General features: G+C 35.9%; 2 protein-coding genes across 2 annotated transcripts; both read right to left on the bottom strand.

Annotated features, from left to right (window-relative positions):
• Window positions 1–242: 242 nt before the first annotated feature.
• LOC106129905 (luciferin 4-monooxygenase) lies at window positions 243–6,902 on the bottom strand. Its single transcript, XM_013328602.2, has 11 exons — window positions 6,695–6,902; window positions 5,929–6,136; window positions 5,621–5,813; window positions 5,110–5,277; window positions 4,387–4,558; window positions 3,621–3,755; window positions 2,437–2,568; window positions 1,896–1,976; window positions 1,263–1,409; window positions 583–748; window positions 243–501 (listed from the first exon to the last, which is right to left on the bottom strand). The coding sequence occupies exons 1-11, from the start codon at window positions 6,794–6,796 to the stop codon at window positions 374–376; spliced, it is 1,632 nt and encodes a 543-aa protein (XP_013184056.2). The 5' UTR covers window positions 6,797–6,902; the 3' UTR covers window positions 243–373.
• Window positions 6,903–8,321: 1,419 nt separating this feature from the next.
• Window positions 8,322–15,091, bottom strand: LOC106129886 (protein nessun dorma). The gene is made up of 10 exons (XM_060950810.1): window positions 14,953–15,091; window positions 14,693–14,873; window positions 14,175–14,388; window positions 13,675–13,904; window positions 13,175–13,335; window positions 12,579–12,789; window positions 12,059–12,231; window positions 11,396–11,503; window positions 10,743–10,897; window positions 8,322–9,710 (listed from the first exon to the last, which is right to left on the bottom strand). Exons 2-10 carry the CDS (start codon window positions 14,871–14,873, stop codon window positions 9,620–9,622), a joined length of 1,524 nt encoding a protein of 507 aa, XP_060806793.1. The 5' UTR covers window positions 14,953–15,091; the 3' UTR covers window positions 8,322–9,619.
• Between the last annotated feature and the right edge of the window lie 4,955 nt (window positions 15,092–20,046).

The raw sequence follows: 20,046 nt of genomic DNA, 5'->3' as shown, positions 1-20,046 counted from the left end.
ACTGGTTATGTCGTTGAATGTAACGTTCAACATCTTGACGGAACATCATTTAGCGAAGTCGAATGGGATACAGCCGACTTTGCAATGTTTGGTTAGTTTAACCATGAGTTAGCAAGTTGAATTATGTAATAAATGAATCCAAGCTGTCACACTATTTTATCACAAATTTTAAAACAAATTCAATCGGAAAAAATATCAATCCACTTCCCGTATCATTTACACGAAGTAACTGAAATAAAATGTTTGTATAAAAATATATTTATTTACAAAATAAGGAATTTACATTATTGATTAAAATTACATAATACCTTCAAGAAATGATTTCAAATCTCATCATCAATACTGTTCACTTTATTTAATAATGATTTGCCATTCATAATCTCTCACAATCGAGCACGAGCTTGCGCAGCGCGGCGCGCGCCAGCTTGCCGGTGGAGGTGAGCGGCAGCTCCCGCAGGAACACCACGCCGCCGCGCAGCTGCTTGCTCTCCGACAGCTTGTCTGCAATTATACCATCCATTAGTGAACGTCCCGTCTCTTTTACGCTACAGAAAGCGTTCAATCTGAAAAAGACGCACTTACCAGCGACTAGAGTATGTATTTGCTGAGCAGTGACGTGGCTGCCGGGGCGGGTCACCACGCAAGCCACGGGATGCTCCCCGTCTTGCTCCGAGGGGATGCTGGTTACGCCCACGTCGAACACGTCTGGGTGCGAGCGGATCACTTCTTCCAGTTCTACTGGTAGCACCTACGATTATGACAAAAATGTGTAAGCAGAAAGCTGATAAGACAAGAAGTTTCCCTTAAGTTAGTTAGTTGCTTCTACGGGCATTGTTCTCCAGGCGTTAATTCCGGTTTCGTGCTCACCACTCTAAATAGGAGACAAGGGTGCGCCTATGGTTACGATCCGTGATTGGGTAAGTCAGATTCTTACGAAGCGAATACGTCAGACCTCCGCATTCCTCTACCTAAATGTAAATATTTGAAGTTCTCATTGTAAGTGAATTTTTTGTAGATTCTTTTATGAGAATAAATTTCTTTAACCGTATTCTTTTCAGGGGAGCCCATAATTATTGGATAATGATTTCACATTCAGTCGCCTGACGTGCAGATTTTCTCACCGATTCTTTAAGATGTTTTCCTTCGCTGTAACATTTAACGGTTAGCACTCAAACTAATGTAGATATTTAGAAAAGCGTCATTATCCCCAGTCAGAACCAATTAGAGCATTGATAGCTAAAATGGTTAAAAAGTGAACATACGTGTTGATTCCTATATTTGATGAGCATCTTGAGCCTCTCGACAAAGAAATAAAAGTTATTGTCGTCTCTAAACAATATGTCCCCGGTCTTGTACCAGCCGTCTTCTGTAAACGCCTGCGCAGTCTCCTCTGGGGAGTTGTAGTACTCCTGGAAGCAAATATAGTTGTTATATAAATAAATAATAAACGGGACGGGGACATATTAGCCTGATTGAGTTTGCCTCGAAGTAAGTTCGACTCAGTTATTTTTATTTATTTATTTACTTTCTTACATCTACCATTACAGACTTAACCTAATGCGATGTGTATAATCAATTATAACATATTCATATATTCAAATTCTACCTCAGCCCTATACCTCTCTCAATACTTTTTTGAGTTTTGTTTTAAAGGGAAACTGCTAACCGATGCTTTCACGGATGGATAACATGATGATATCCAACGTTGGTTTCTCTGAAAAGGTCACAAGGTCAGACGGGAGTCGGATAATGTAAAAACCTGAGTATCCACTCCAGTTATGCCTAAAATAATCACTATTCTCTAAAGAGGTAGAGTATAACCAGGCGGGACTAAAGAAGATCCTTTTTAATAAGTAAAATATAATTAATTTTATAAACATTATATATATACTTACTGTAAAACACGGTCCCTTAGTCCACAGCTCGCCTGGAGTATTCGGTTCCGTTATATCCTTCCCTGTTTCTGGGTCTACTAACTGTAAACATAAAATTGTGAACTGACTCATGTAGTTTTTTATTTATTAGTTTCACACGCTGTGTAATCCTGTACTATACAAAATAATCAATTAAAAAAAAACATAACTTTTTAAAATTAATTTTGTCATTGTCTTAACATTGGCTGTCATCAAATAAATTTCTTAAAATGAATTTCAGTCCCGCTTCCAAAGCGTCAGTGCAAAAGAACCAAACCTAAAGACACCGAAGAAATGATAATAATATAAGTATTTATTATAAAATATACTAGGTATAGTTGAGTTAGTATCACGTAACATAAGTCTCGAACTTACTTCGAGACTAACTCAATCTGTGTAATTTTTCGCATATATACCTACCTATTTATTTATTACTCTCCTCCGTACTCTGTACTCTCCCGTAAATATTTATTTAGTTCACCTAATGATCTCTTTTCAAATAGATATTAAAAAAAGGACGTACCCTTATCTGCATATTTGACATAGGTTTCCCGCAGTTGCCTAGAGGTCCGAATGGGAGTGGACTCAAACAGGGTCCCAAAGTTTCTGTTTGCCCGTAAGCCACGAAAATTAATGTGTCTTCTCTCACACGTTTCTGTAAAAAAAAAAAGAGTTTGGTTATATAAAATTCTTAATTCTCTATAGGACCGCCTCTCTCGTAGTGACAACTTTTTTACCACTGAACTTTGTGTCGTGTCTCAACATGTTTTTATCCCTTAGGTACAGGATAGGCAGAGCTGACAGTCTCTAAAAGAAATGTCACGCAAAAATGCCACGCGCTTAGCTAGTTAGCTAAAAGATGGTTTCTTAATTATATTGATAACTAAATAATAAACGATATGAAATGACACGGATGGAAGGGTACCTAGTATTTCATAAAAACAACATACGTACATACATATAATCATCTATATCACTTGTGTTGTGGGGCAGAAATTGACATTGAGCATAGTAGGTACCTGACTGTAATGGTCCTAATGATTCATAGTAAAATACCATAGTGATACGAATTTAAACTTATCTACCATCAGCTTACTCTATCGTTGTGTAATCCGTAGGAAATTGCCAATAACTGTCTTTATCAGATAAGACTCGGATGTGGTAATATCTATGCCTGTTATAAAATGCATTTTAATAATTAATTAAAAGAATGATAAGGGAATGTTGTTATGTTAAAAAAAGATATAGGGACAAATATGGATAAGGGACTGCTTATGAGACAGATTATATATACCTAACCTATGACAATATTTTATCAACTTGATACTATTGGTACATTTAGTATTTCCTAGAAAGTGCTTACTTTGAGAAGTGTCCCATACACACATATAGACAATCTCGTCTGTATCCTTTGCGGGACAGACAGAGCCAAGAGCCAAGTCATTAAGAAGTAACCCATTTGAGAAATACTTAGGTATTTATGGTTTTTTTCTGTAAGTGCTTAATTTACGTCAGATCACCTTCGTGATTTTAATCGATACGTATGTTTAAGTAATAATATGTTATGATAACAAAACGAAACTCCTACTAAATAAACTTTTAATTGTACTCATAGTTTATGTAAATTTCTATTTGTAAACGACTGTTTGTTGCCTAAATAAAGATAAATAAATCAGTCTAGTTTGCGTAAAATTTTATATTCCTTACCTTCAACCTAACCAGTATATCCTTATAAACCTGTCCCCCGGTCAAAGTAATTATATTGCAGCAACTGAAGTCACACTGCTTCTCGTGGTTGAGTATGGACGTCATCAGAGATGGTCCCATCAGCATATTTGTGGGCTGAAAATATGATTTTGGGACTTAAATTTGGCATGCATGTTCCTAATGTGATCTAGGGGCGAACTAAGGAGAGGATTCGTCCAGGAATGGAAATAAATGAGATTTTCTTTTGACATTGAGAGAGAATAAAAGCTGGTAGATAAATTAATACATATGTACATACGATCACGCATTTATTTCTTACGGTGTAAACAAAGCCAATATTCTTAAAACGACTAAAACTAAAACTCAAACAAGTTCAGCTGTATGGCTTAATGATGACGAAGTTGAAAAACACAAATAGTGACAGGTTGCCTTGAATTCCAAGTTTATTTAAGCGTTTCCCTTGTCTGACTTTTACAATCTGCATTAGGAGAGAAGCAACTGGCACTCACTGTTTTTTTGCTAACACCAACATGGAAGTACGCACTAGGTGAATGCACTCCTATTCCCTTAGTCGCCTTTTACGAAACCCACGCGAAAGAGATGGAATGGTCCTATTTTATAGTGACAAGAGTCATACGGTACTTTATACATACATAAAATCCCGCCTCTTTTCCAGAGGAGTAGGCAGAGATTTTTCAACTTGCCCCGATCCCTGCGTACTTCCCTCACTTCGTCCAATTAATAAGTCAGTTAAAATAGTATATACCTTATACGTATTAATGATATCAATGACATGCTCGGCAGTTTGTTCGGCTGATGTCTGTATTTTGCAATTTCCAGACATAGCCATGGCGATCGGGTTGAAGAAGCCGGATATCCAGTGAATCGGGGATAGATTTAATGCCGTGTTATCTGCCCAGGTTTTATTTTGGTTGTCACTGGAACAAGACACTTAAACTTAGACTTCCTTGAACTGAATTTCTCTTTAGTTTAAGTTTAATTTTTTTTTTCTACATACATACATACACATAATCACGTTTATATCCCTTGCGGGGTAGACAGAGCCAACGTGGCTTCAGCTGTTTGGCTTAATGATAGAATTGAGATTTAAATAGTTCTTCTAATAAGATAATTCTTCTTTAAGGTTATGGCCTGGCAACCTGTCACTGTTGGAATCTTAATAACATAATTATGCCAAACAGATAAACATGATCTTGCAGTTTTTTCGATATTGTTGCCTCTGTCTACCTTTCAAGGGATTTGGACGTGATTTTGTATGTATTAGTTATGTTTTCATTAGTATAGGAAGTCGAATATTTTGAATAGTTATTTCGATTCTTGTCAAATTTTTCATCCATTCGAACATTAAGGCTCTGATTTGTTAAGTACTTACTTAATTAAGTTGATTTCTCTAAAAATTTTCCTTCAAATAATCAGATGAATATCACAGTCATTAAATTATATATTACAGATCACAGTAGATATATACCTTTCTGGTTTTTGAAGCTTCGCCTGAAGCAGTCTGACCATTTGCAAGTACTGCACGGCCTTCTCCACCCAGGGTCTATGTTTGAAGGCTGCTATCTTGGACCGCCCCGTGGTGCCGCCCGTGCCTATCAGCCACAAATATATTTTGTCCAGGTCGAAACTGGCAGGTCTGAAAATTTAAAATGGTATCCTAGAAAAAAATCTATTGTTAATAAACAGAGGTTTTAATGCAGACGTCTTTCCATCGTTTCTATTGTCAATGTTTGGCCGCGTAAGTCGAAATCTATGTGAGTATAATAAAATAATAATATAACAATTGATGTGGAGAGAATATTGTTTTTAAGTTGCACTTAACCTCACACATGATAATAGCACTCAATTTGGAGAAATACTTAGTTTATGCGTGATGCGAGTTTTTTTTTCAACTCTTGCTCATAAATACATCCGCCATATAGATTTTTTGGCGTCTTTATCTTTCAATAAAAGTTGTAATTGGTAGAATCAAAACTTACTCAAACCCTTCCAAAGAGCCATCTTCATCGTAAGAATCCATGAATTTCTCCATTGTGCAATTGCCTTTATCAAAAGTTACTATTTTTGTGTCTAAGTTTAAAGTTTTCGCGGCTCTCTCAAAAATTTCAGACTTCTCATATTGACAAAACGCTATTTTTGGTTCAGTCTGTTTGAAAAGTGCGTGAACTTCATCTGTAGACAACACAATGTTATTATGTCTATTTTAAACTAAACTCTTAGATTTCAAATAATAGAAAAACTTGACTGGACTTATAAGCTAGGAAGATTTGGCTGAAATCCAACCTACCATATTTATAAGTGTGATCGGCCCCAACCAGCGGTAATCCGTTAAGCATTGCCGCATAGTAAGGAATGTGTAAATTGATATGATTGGGACCGCCCAAAGCCAAGACGTCTCCAGGCTGTAGGCCCAGTCTTCGCAGGCATTTGGCCAAGCGAACAGACCTACTGAGTACTGATGCGTTTGTCTCTTTCTCTCCTGTGGCGGCGTCTATCTGAAAATTAATTGGACATATAATAATTAAAAATGACAATATTTCCCCTTATACATACCAACATACATATATATACATAGGAACAATATAGGTGTAAATAAAAGGTACAAATATCTAACACACAACGACTAAGATTGCCCCACTGTGTAAGTATTTGGTAGATACCGCGTTTTCCTCGTGGACCAACAGATATGCACAACTAGTTGTGCCATCCCAGATTCATCCTAATAGCAAAACTAAAGTCACAAAGGGAAAAAAAAACGATTCGTAATATTCATAAACAACTTGTATTATGACACGATCGCAAAAATACTATTTGAATAAATAAACATTGAAGACCAAGGTCGATCCAAAGATCATTGTCCAGCTTACCTTGACTGTGATTGTATTATTTAATAATGATTTTGTGATCAAACTTCGGTCCTTGGGTGTCCTGGCTAACTTATTTCACTGGTATTAATATAACTGATTTTTTCCAATTTATTTCCAATAAATACTTCATAGTATAATCGAAGAGCAGAAAAAAACCTTCCCGCCTTTACTAATTCAAGTAGGTACCTGATTGAGTCCATCCGGATTCTTCTTCATAACCGCCAAAAATAAATGTCCCACATGATAGTCCTCCGCTTTGGACGCTTCAACAATATCACTATCCACCATATTTGTAGGTACTCTTATATTTCTAATACCTTAAAGGAAAATTTTAAAATTTATCACGAGAGACGCGACTGCCCGCCGTGGAATATGTTTCGTTAATGATAAGATAATAGCATATGGGTTACCTTTATTTATTTATCTGTCGTAATTATCTGTACGATTATGTTTAGAAAAATTTAAGAGGTATTGCGTAGTGACTACTATGTGGACGCACTTGGCAACTATAAACTGGCCTCGGTGACGCAACAGCATTGTGCTTGCCTTTGAGTGGTTCGAATCCCGGCTAGGGCGAAAATCACTCTATTGCATAAGGATTCACTATTGCACTAGGTGAGAGCGTCGCGTCGGTGGTCGAATGGATAAGGTGCCCGATTTAAAAAAAGTTTGATACATTGCGTGTGGAGGCACAGGTTCAAATCCACCTCGACCATGTACCAATGACTCTTTGGTTAGGTTCCCCTGCAAAAGTTGCGGAGGTCGGATGGGAGGAAGTAAAAACTTGGTTCACCCAATTCCGGATCATAGTCAAAGAGGCGCACTCCATGCTCCTCTCTCCAGGGAGGTGAGGATGTAATTGGGACTTACGTCAGGAGGAAGAAATTTGTGCAAGACGAAAGGGCATTGACTGCGTTTATCCTTGAGTTCTTAAATCGTATAATTGACTTGAAAATAAAATCTTTCTATCATCGTTTATTTTCAGATGCAGTATCTGAACTTGGGGAAATATTAATACCCTAGTTTTCTCCTAGCACTACTCCTCCAGAGGATTGCGAAAAAAAATTTTAGCTTTATCAGTTTTCAAGTTTAACCAAGCTAAACGCATCTGAGAGAATCCATTCAAGTCTGAGCAATATAATACGAATACAAATTCTAAAACACATTTTAACAATATCTTTCAAATGCAGGGATATATCTTTCAGTCAGTTACAACTTTATGTAGGTATGGCTATCGTTTATATCAAAATCCTTGATATGTATTTATGTAAGTACTTTGATCTCATACACTAAAATTGTACTTTGAACCTCGGCTGCGTATTCGTACTTTGAACCCAATGACAAAAACAAAGCCTATTGATAAACAATATTAAAATTAAAATAAAATTTTTATCTTGTCTTCGTATTATCAGTAAGATCTCATAGTAGTTAGCGCGTAAATTCGGCTTGTTCATAGATTAAATCTATATATATACTGTTCGAAAAAATCTTCCCGCCTTTTGTTGGAATTTTGTTCATAGGTTTCGAAAACTTTTGTACCGATTTTGTTGTTACGTTAGATACCTACAACTTTAGCAGGATCAGGTCAATACGGGCACCCTTTGCTCCTCTCCAAAAAGATGAGGTTGAAGCCAGGTTTATCGTCAGGAGAATAATTTTATTTCGTCATAAGTCACTTTTCTTTTGATGTAATAGCATTCTAATTAATTAGTTGATTTCTATTCTAATTTACTTATTGGGGAATAATTCAAAAATAAAAGTAATAGCTTCTTTTTTCAAATTTATTAAAATATATAAAAGTAATTATTGCCACATTAGTTTTGAATCTTAAAGCTTATGATAAAACAACAAAAAAGGCACTTATACCTTTAAACATAACTATTTAAAGCTGACATTTAGTGATGCTTTGTGATGGATAGGTACCATTAATTTCATAATACTATTTTTTATTAAAAATACAACGTGTTAGAAATACATGCATCTTGTAACAAATATGAAACATGGAAGAACTCGTCTACGCTAAAACGACACGCCCCACTACTGCATTTACTTGTAAAAAACGGTAGTTCATAAAAACGCCGATTTCACATACTTAAATAGAATTTTTGTTAATATCATAGGTACTTTTGCAATAATTACGTACCTACTATAATAGCGGTGCGTGTCATAGTATTTAATAATTTTAATAACCCTAATATCCAGACCGCAATTTATTTAAACCCATATTAAGGGAAGACCTAGCCAATGTATATATGGACGTCCAAAATGAGAATATGAGACTCATATTATTTGGTTTATTTCATTTAAATAATTATAAATCGCATAATTATATTGAACTACGCCCTAAGTCACTTATAATTTACCAGTTCCCTTGAGTACTTATTCAATTATATTTTATAATTAATATTAATACATATATGCACCAGGCCAATCATAATAAAATCATCGATCCGTTTTTATCTCACGACATTTAAACTCAGAATTATATGACGCGGGGACGACAACTGAGCCACAGACGCTTATACTGCATACTATAGAATATGTAAAAGAAAACCTGTCCGATCCAAAAAGGGAATAGAACTACTTAAATATCTAATAATAAAAAAAAAAAACAAAAACACTCACAAATTGAATAAAGATATTAAATTTAAAAAAAAAATATATAGATAATAAATGACAACACCGTTTTGGCTGCGGAATGTTTCAAACGAGCAAGAAAGAAAATTGGCGGCGTGTTGCCATTGGAGATACATAAGTATAATCACGTCTTTATCCCTTACGGGGAAGACAAGAGCCAAAGATTTCGACAAGACTGAAAAGTCACGCAAAACTGAATAGCTTAATGATAGAATTGAAATTCAAATAGCGATAAAATTAAATAAATAATTAAGAAATAACAATTTAAAGTCTTAATTTTATAACATTATTTTTTATGCTTTATTGTTGGCAACAAATCTTTATATATAATCACCAAAACCATCCTAACATAACCTTCGCGGATCGAACAGGAATTAAGTTTATACTGCTCAAATTCCATAAAAAAAAACACTTGCATTTACTTTGGATACAAAACTAACTAGTAATACTAACTACCCGAATATATTGTGTTCGCTAAATTTCGTCTTGTTGAACTATGAGAATCTCCTTTTTCATATTACCGGATCCAATGACGCAGTTGCCCATCACTTGTAGTCCATCCATCCTAAAATAAAAAATAAACAATGCTCATTAACTTATGCTTATTCCTCGTCTTCAATATTTTTAAGTTGTTTCAATCTATTAATTTAATTGCTTTATTTTCAGAAAGGTTAAAATGATTTGCCCATTCAGGCATACGGTTGTATCATCCATCCATTCATATAATCACGTCTATATCCCTTGGAGGTAGACAGAGCCAGCAGTTTTGAAAGACTGACAGGCCACATTCAGCTGTTAGCCTTAATGATAGAATTGAGATTCAAATACTGACAGGTAGCTAGCCCATCGCCTATAAGAAGAATCCCAAGTGTATATGCCTATCCCTTAATCGCCTTTTACGATATCCATGGGAAAGATATAGAGAGGTCCTATTCTTTTTTATATTGGTACCGGGAACCACACGGCACGGTTGTATCACCATGATCTAATATGGGTTAGGTTACACTGTAAACGTTATGGAGGTCAGATGGGAGTTGCTTCATGTAAAAGCCCAATCCAAGATCATAGACATAGGTGCACCTCAGGCTTCTCTTCAGAGAGATGACGATGTTAATGGGACTGACATCAGAAGGAAAACATGATAACAATGGTTAAGGCTATATGATAAGTCTGTGGATAATAGTTCAGGCTTCATGATAATATGCCGTTTGGTTTCCGGCACTAAAGAATAGGACCACTCCATCTCTTTCCCATGGATGTCGTGAAAGGCGACTAAGGGATAGTGGCCTATCCCTCCCCTATAAATTGGAATTCTTGTATGCGATAAGCTAGCAATCTGTAACCATTTGAATCTTAATATCATTATGTAAATATAAAGCCGTACAGCTAAACATGGCCTTTTGATCTTTTCAACTGACTGTTGGCTCTGTCTACCCCGCAAGGGATATAGACGTTATAATAAAGTATGTATGTTCATGATAGTGTATAGCAAAACCACATCACTACCACTTGCCACAATCCGATTACACCTATATAGTTTAACATATTACTTTCTTTATTTCGTTCTAAGGCAAATAATGTACAACTAGGTACTCACTCTCCACGTTTCCCACTATGCTCTCTGTCCACTTCGCATCTAATGCTCTGCTCCGAACATCCCGATATGTTAGTGCCGTTCAGTGTGACTCGAGAACCGGAGTACATTTGGACACCAACGCCACACCGTTTTATTATGCAGTTCCTTAACTCCACCTGAATATAAAAATCAATCATCAAACATTTTATATAGACTTTTGAGAGTGGAAGAAAGTAGGCTATTTTGAATATTCAGGGTAACACTGTCTACTTTTTTAAATAAAATTCAGTCCTTTATTAATTCTTTCGCGGTAATAAAAATAAGATGAACTAAAAATAAAAAATCTTTTCATACATTACTTTTTTATATAATTATTATTATTACATACAACGAGCGAATGGATTAGGTGCCCGGTCAAAGCACATTCGAAAGTTATGTACATTAGTTTGAATACTAACCGATGCTCTTACAGTGAGGGAAAACATAATACATACAAGGGTTAAGGATCCCCTTACAAAGGTTGCGGAGTTCAGATGGGAGTCGCTACTTGTAAAAACCTGACTCACCCAATCCAGGATCCATGCTCAAGAGTGGACTCCGGGCTCCTCTTCAGAATAGTGAGGGTGTCATCGGGAATATATAATTATGTTACATAGTATGGATGAGCCACTGACCTGGGCTCCTTTATGCACCACTATGCCAGAGTAAAAGTTTTCAAATGTACAATCTTCAATCGATATCTTGGCGCCGGCCATTGCCACTATACCCTGGGCAAAATCACTCTGGAAAAAAAAACAATTCGATGATCCTACTAATATTATAAATGCGAAAGTTTGTGAGTATGTCAGGATGACAGTATGGATGTTTGTTACTCTTTCACGCAAAAACTACTAAACCGATTACGATGAAATTTGGTATGTACGTAGCTGAAGACCCAGAATAACATATAGGCTACTTTTTATGCCGGAGTTCCCGCGGGATTGATAGGGTTTCGAATCGGACGAAGGCGCGTGCGGCCTCTATTACAGAATGAAAATATGTTCAATTCTAGTTATTTCTATTACAAGTACAACTAGTATTTACCTACAATTCGCAAAACTTTGGGACTTGAAAATAAGATTCTGATACGAAAAAAAGATTATTGTAAATTGACTACCTTCAATATAAATTTATGGTATAAATTATAAAATCGATTAACGCACATTCGAAAACTAGGCAGCTGACATTTGGAAAATTGATTATTTGAAGAATTAAGGAGTTCACGAGTATTTCTCTATATTCTAACAAGGATGTGTTTAAAAAAGCTATAAAAAGATTTAACTTTAATAGAAACTAACCTGAGAGCTTTCGGAATCATCCAAAAATGAACACTTGCTAATATGTAAGTTTCCACTTCGCATGACCACTATAGTATTTACTTGCGAGCAGTGAAGGGTTAGGTCTTGCAGTCGGCATTCTTCGCTGAGCATTAGAAGGCATGATCTCATATCTGTTGCCTTTAGGGTTGAACCTGCAATATTATCAAAATAAGTATCAAGTAGTTTACCATTGCTGTGAGGGTAAACGCTGCAGAAATGATGGATATGCCTTTCCCCTTATTGGTCTTTTACGGCATTCATGGGAAAGAGATGGAGTTGTCCAATTTTCAAGTGCCGAGAACCACACGGAATATTTTAACAGTAACCTTTTACCATAAAAACTGCTTATAGAAACTTGCGACAGTGGCGTCTCAGGAATTTCTAAAAATAAAGAGAGTGAAGCATCAGGATTCCTACATTAATGTATAGAAATTTTATATGAATAGGTTGAATGGTCAAGGTGGCGCAACATCCCTATCTGACAGTTGATGCCTCTTACCATTAAAACTGCATATGGACACTTGTGATAGCGGCATCTCGGGAATCTCATAGTTGTCGCTGCACACAACAACATCTTCTGGCTCCAGGGCGAGGGCATCATCAGCTGACGTCATCATGGTCAGGGTGTGTTCATTGGTAAGACGGGACAGGAGGAAATTTGAGATCTGCTTGTATTCTGATGGCGAGCCGCCTTGCCAGAGTGCTACTACCTGTAAATAATAGTTAGTTTAATTTTATTCAAAAACACATTTTGAAATTAATCTTTTGCTTTTTGAATAAATCTTTTTGACCTAACGACTTATCATACAAACATACATACATATATATAATCACGTCTATGTCCCTTGCAGAGTAGGCAAAGTCAACAGTTCAAAAGTTTTGCTATTTGGCTTAATGATAGAATTAAGAATCAAATAGAGACCGGGAAATATTTACTCATAGGGGTCAAATTTCTATCTTCATATATATAAAGGCTTTAATTATATTTTATCTATGGCACCATCTTTTTTCTTGGCTAGATCTCTCCATCTCTGAATCAACATATGAGTAATAATCATATGAAAAACTCTAAATAGAAATACTGATATTACTTACATGTCTTTTGCTTTTATTCTTCTGATATTTATTCCTGGTTTTCGCTAGATATTGTTCCCTGATAAGTGGGTTCTCATAAAGGGTCCACTTAGACATGATTCCATCTAACCGCGCATTCATTTCCGCACAGAGTGATATGTAATTTGGAGGTAAGAGTGAATCTAAAACAAAAAAGATTCATTTTTTTAAAGTTGTTAAGATGACCAGCAAGTGATTCTCTGCTTAAAGTTTATAATTCCTGATAAAGTTGAAACAGACCATTAACAGAGCACTAAGATTAAGCACTTATATTACTAGTGCATTGAAAATTACCAAAATGCTTGGTATAAGAATTTCATATTTGACACTTCTCAATATAGCTTGAGTACAAATTATTATATTTTTTAAATGGGCAGTTGATTCAGAGTTAATGATACTCCGCTGTGATTGGCTGCTTGAGTGCAACATAGAGAAAACATCACAGAATGGAGTGTAGAAATTGATAGATCTATTTGAGTTACCATCTTCATCAGCAATATTCATCTCACACAGTGAGGAGTCCAGCTCCTTCAGTTTCTCATGAGCATGTATAGCACTACTCCTCAGTAAGGTTATTGATCTCGCTACACAGTGTGGTATGCTGCCGTTGTGGAGCTCCGACCAGAGCTTCATGCGGTCCTCTATGGTGTTCGGAAGGAGCACCTTTTCGTCTTGGTCATCCCACGGCATCCATATTTCGTCATAATAAAACCTGTAACATGACACAGAAATAAATTCAGTAGTAGATGGGCAGGTAGTTTGAAAGTAAATAGGTTTGAGTGTAGGTTGATTTGTTTGAGTTTTGAGTATAGTTAACCATATATAATTCATATTCTGTTAATGTTAATTAAATATTCAACCTCTTCTTTCTATCAACATCATCTCTGGTAGATCTAAGTCTACCTATGATTGTAACTATAAAATCCCTTACAAAGGTGGGTAAGTCAGTTAAATTTAAAATGAAAAAATTGAAATTACAAACCTCAACAGATCTATAAACTCTGCTGTTGTAGCAGCATTTATACACTGCTCCCGCTGTTTAGTAGTTGGCCACAGTTCAATAAGCGGAACATCTTCAACCGTCTCTGGAAGGGACACTGCTTCGTGCTGAACACTCAGGACCTCAACACAGGCTGATAGAGCTTCAAAGTCAACCGAAGTGACGGTTACGCAGGCAATGCAGGGGAATCTCACTTCTGAAAAAAAAAAATATTCCCCTGGTGTTTATTATATTGGTGAGGGGTTCGGAAAACCTATGACAGAATTGTATGAAAAGTGTTATTCAAGCAAATGAAAACCTACTGTTAATTGAATTTTATCAATTTTACTGCTTGACATGCTGACACTAACATTTTTTATTTTGACCATGTTGTAAGCAGTTGCAAACACTATCAAATAATGGGATATAACAATTAAAATCAAATGTCAAGAAAGTTCTAATCAGTGTGAAAAGGCTGGTCCCAACCGCAGCGAACAAAAGATGTGTATATAATTACTTACCAAACTTCTTGCAAAAATCTTTGGACAGTTTCCATAACGCATCCCACCCGACTGGTTCTACCAATACCTCAGCTTGCAGGGTCCATTGCTCACGAGCGGTTCCTCTTCCAGAGCTGAATACCCGTAGCAGCTCCTGAAGGATCTCACTATCACTCCGCGAAAACGTATACAATGAAGGCATCTGGGAATAAACAGTAAGAAGTGCTTTGAGAAAATATAATTCACATAAAATGTTACAGGTGAATCCAAATTGAAGTTACCTTTTCAACACTTCTATTTTTATTATACAACTATTAACGCATATAAGTATGAACGTAAAAAACAATTTTAAATAAAAGTTGAAATATTCGTTTTGGTTTCGTTCGACGATCTCTTTTAAAATTTCAAAACCAAACTGACTGATGTCGTTACTTACACTTTCAGACTTTGAGATATAAATTTTTTTGACAGTGACATCTGATAATAAACGGAATAAGTGCGAGTGGCTTTTTGGTGTTTAGTAAGTAAGTTGAACAAAGTTTAACAATTTACGAAATTGTTACGAGATATCTCATGTGTTTTGTGGTAATAAACGCGGATTGAATTTTGTCCGTATTACATACATATAGTCACGTCTCTATCCCTTGCGTAGACTTGGACGTGGACTTGGGTAAACAGAGCCAACAGTTTCGAAAAACTGAAGGCCACGTTCAGCTGTTGGGCTTAATGATAGAATTGAGATTCAAATAGTGACAGGTTACTATAATTAATTATAATTAATAAATAATTTTTCAAATCGGATTGTGCCGTGTGGTTCCTGGCACCAATACAAAAAAGAATAGGACCACTCCATCTCTTTTCCATGGATGTCGTAAAAGGCGACTAAGGGATAGGCTTACAAACTTGGGATTCTTTTTTAGGCGATGGGTTAGCAACCTGTCGCTATATGAATATCAATTATATCATTAAGCTAAATAGCTGAACGTGGCCATTCAGGCTTTTCAAGGCTGTTGGCTCTGTCTACCCCGCAAGGGATATAGACGTGACCATATGTATGTATGTATGTAGATATAATGGTGTATCTGTATTTGGTATCTAAAGGCATTTTTTCACTTCGAGAAGGCATTATTCTCATTTATCTATACGAGTATATACCTACCTAAGTGACTAGAACAGTCAGCAGCGTAGTACCTACTATTAAGCTTAGATACTTAAAAAAGCTATTAAAGACAAAGAGATAATCAACTACTGAAATTTACTCACACTAAAAAGGTTCAAAAAAATAAATAAATAAAAAAAAACCACTTCAATTATTGTAAAAGACAGTCAAGGAAAAGGCTAAAAACTTGTCATTCTACTTTTAGGGTTGGAAAACCATTCATCCATTTTTTTCATCCATCCATGTTCCATCCTTGAGACATAACTGAATGGTCAGTATTTTATGCTCTATCTAGCACTATCTATACTAATATTACAAAGCTGAAGAGTTTGTTTGTTTGAACGCACTAATCTCAGAAACTACTGATTCAAGTTAAAAAATTATTTTTGTGTTGAATAGACCATTTATCGAGGAAGGCTTAAGGCTATATAACATCACGGTGCAACTATTAGGAGCATAGAAATAATGGAAAATGTGAAAAAAAAAACTGGGAAAATTATTAATCTTTGAAGGCTTCAATGATGCCTAAAATAACTTTTCCACACAGACGAAATCACAGGCACAGCTAGTAAGAGATAAAGACGTGATTAAAATGCATGTAAAGATGAACTAGCGGAACATATCTAGCTAAAACATATCTATGCACGTATGTATTTCACGTGAATAAGTATATTTTGACTAGCTGTGCCCGCGACTTCGTCCGCGTGGAATAGTTATTTTGGGCATCATATTTATTTTTGCAAACATCCTCCTCGGCTTTATCAATTATAGCTGCTAATTATTATGCGACTTAGCGACGACTTGGCCCACATCATTACCCGCGACCGAACGGAGACCGTATATATGCGTTTAGGGTGAGAGGTTGTGCGTTTGTGTGTTTGTTTGTGCAAACCAATGTTAGCATATATCTCCAAAACTACTGGTCCGATTTTAATAAATAAAAGGTGACGCGGTCACGCGTATTAGAAAGAACGCTGGTTCGCCGTATTAAATGTTTCGCTGCAAATTGCTTATAACGACTATATCTCAAAACCTATTCGTCTAATTTATATACTGTAAATGGCAATTTTAGTCTACATGAAAAGCCAAAAGTAATAAACATATTTATTTGGATAAGGATTAATACTGAATTAAAGAAAATTGGTTTCAAAATAACTCATGTTTATAATGAAAAAAAAATCTTAAAAAATGAACATAAAAGTGGTTATTGTAAGTAAACCTTAAGAGATAGATATATGCTCTCGCGGACTTTTTTGTGGCAAAACATGAGTACTTCACATCTTTAGTACATTGTTTTACTATATCTTTGTTGGTTTGCGCAGCGTTCGCGTGGAAAGCTCGCAGATGGCCGACTCATTCAACTTTCACCTGCATTGTTGACGTTTCCCGTAGGAAATCCGGGATAAAATGTAGCCTATAGCCTTCCTCGATAAATAGACTATCTAACAGTGAAAGAATTATTCAAATCGGTTCAGTAGTTTCTGAGATTAGCGCGTTTAAACAAACAAACAAACAAACAAATAAACAAACAAATAAACAAACAAAACAAACTCTTCAGCTTTATAATATTAGTATAGATGACATGATAATGAATGTTTATTAATGTTGTTAAGCTGTATTTTGTACCGAGTGATAAAAACGTGATCTGTTTTTATCGCCAAGTCCAAAGTACAGGTTCAAAGTACGCATAAATAGCGATGGTCTAAAGTCCAAGTTTAATGTATGAGATCAAAGTCCAAGGTACACGGACTGTTATTAGTTAACAAAAAAAACATGACGCAATGGATATTTACGTCCTATGTGTTTTTAAACATCCGGGACTATGTCTCGATGTTTTGAAATATTTGAAAGCTTGTAAAGGTTTAGAATTCGAAGCAGCGGCTACCACTTCTATTACAGAAAGTTCTTGTTCTTCCTGGCGTTAGTCCTGGTTAATCTTTACTTCTCTGGAGAGGAGCCCGGGATGCGCCTTTGACCATGATCCGTGGTTAGGGTGAGTCTGATTTTTACACGAACCCACTCCCATCAGACGTCCCCAACATTTGCAGGGGAACATAATACATAAAAAAAATAAGATGTACCTATGTATATTTTGGCCATGGAAAAAAAAAGCCAGAAAGCCAACCTTATGCGTAGATTCATCAAATTCAAAATATGTAGGTATTAGCAAAACAAATAAAATAAATAAAAAAAAGATTGGATCATGTTTACACATCCAGTTACCTGAATATGCAGGTTTTTTTATGATGTTTTCCCTCGCCGTAAAAGCATCGATTTTCACAGTTATATTACTATTCAAAATGGTTGATGAGGCCACAGAGAGAGTGGTTATCCCTATATAACTAATAGGGGTGGACAATTCCGTATTGAAGCGAAAAAGCAATTACTTTTCCATACTAAGAACAATAAGCTGATTAACCAGTATTTAACCTGTTTTAAATTTCTTTAATTAACAAAAATGATGGTACTCTTGTATACCTTCGCTATCGCTACGACAATATTGAAATCTTGCTTCGACACAGATTGCCGCCATTTGGTACATTTTATATTCGATGTATGCACCAGCGCTTGACCTTCAGGTATCCCTAGAAGTAAAAGAAAATGAAATTATCTTACCAAAAGTTATTGGAATAAGTCGAGAAGCTTGCGTTATGGCAGAAGTCCACGAAAAAATGGCCATCAAGACCAGTCTTTATCAAAGACATAAAGTCTTTAAATTCTCAAGTCCCAAACCCGAATCTTGAAAATTTTTGATGTTCATGTTTTCTTCAATCGCCCCTTACGACAACGACGTCCTACGACATCCACACATGTAGATGAATGGCTGCTTAATGAAAAATACTAACAGGAAAATCGATGGAAAAATATATGATGTTTTTGTAAAAAGATTGTACAAAGTGCAAAGTTCGATTACTGTTTTTGGTACAACCACGTGATGTTATCGGCATTACTATCAATTGAAGTGTAATTAAATAAGTACTTTGGACTTTTTGTCTTCGCAAAACTATTAGGTATTCAAATTTCAATGGTTTTCCTGTTACTATGTACACTTTGGTTTACCTGACTCACCCAATACAGGCTCTACGATCAGAAAGCATTCCAAGGGCTCCTCTTCAAAGTGGTGAGGATGCAACCTGGACTAAAGTCAGGAGAAGAAGAAGAGCTTCTATTGCACTATAAAAGATACTTTTATTATTCTTATACTGCTTCTATTACACAGTGGATGCTTTTCGTCTCGAAGAGAGAGATACCTCATGTACTTTACAAATATATATTGGTTTACTTTAAGTCTTAAGTTGAGATTGAGCGAGAGGAATTTCTAGACGTCTGCAGGGTTTTAGCACATTATATTAAGTCGTCGTTAACAACTAGTACATCAAATGACCGGTAAACTAGAATTAAGGACTTTCCTACGGGAAAAAGGTACAATAAAGTACTTTCATACATACCTACCTACATTTTATCAATTTCTTCTTCTTTATTATTTTTACACGTTTTGGTATCAAACACCTCATTAAGGACAGTAAAAAACACACCGGTGTGGACACCTGTGAGACAACTAGCGTGTGTAAAGATGTGTAACCATATTATGAGCTCTACCTGACCTCGTCAACCTTGCAGTGTAATCACTCTGCAAATTTTGCGAAGTCAGGCTGGATAGGGTAAGTTATTGACTTATCCAATCCTGGGAGTTGGGCAAAGGCTCTTCTTTGGCTCCGGACGAGAGTATTTTATAATATTTTAAGTTTGGATAATTGTAAAGTTGAAGTTATTGAAGAAAACGCAGTAGTGCAGTTTGTTGCCGTTTCTACCTACTGCTTTAACGCTTTGGGAGCGGCAGTAAACTTAGTTTAAAATAAATTATTTATTTGATGTCAACCAATGTTGTGAAAACAAAGATATGACAATTATTATGTGATGTTTGAAATATTCCATAATGATGAATGAAAATTTTGAATTAAGTAGAATTTACTTGTCGTTCCTACGCGGCCGAAGCGATCATGATCCATGCTAAGTTAGGTTCCATTGTAAAAAAGTCACAGTGGTCACACGGTATTAGCTCCATTTAATTACTCTCTTTACCAACAGAACTCTGTATCCTTCTCAAAAGGGAACCCTAGGCTCGTCCCCAGAAAGAACGTAATCGCGACAAACGCTTGTAGTCTGATGTTTTAAAGGATGTACTTATATCAACTTATTTGTTGGTTGGTTGGTA

This window comes from Amyelois transitella, chromosome 22 (genome assembly GCF_032362555.1).
Source record: "Amyelois transitella isolate CPQ chromosome 22, ilAmyTran1.1, whole genome shotgun sequence".
Lineage (NCBI taxonomy): Eukaryota > Metazoa > Arthropoda > Insecta > Lepidoptera > Pyralidae > Amyelois > Amyelois transitella.
This window is presented reverse-complemented; position numbering and strand designations above follow the sequence as displayed.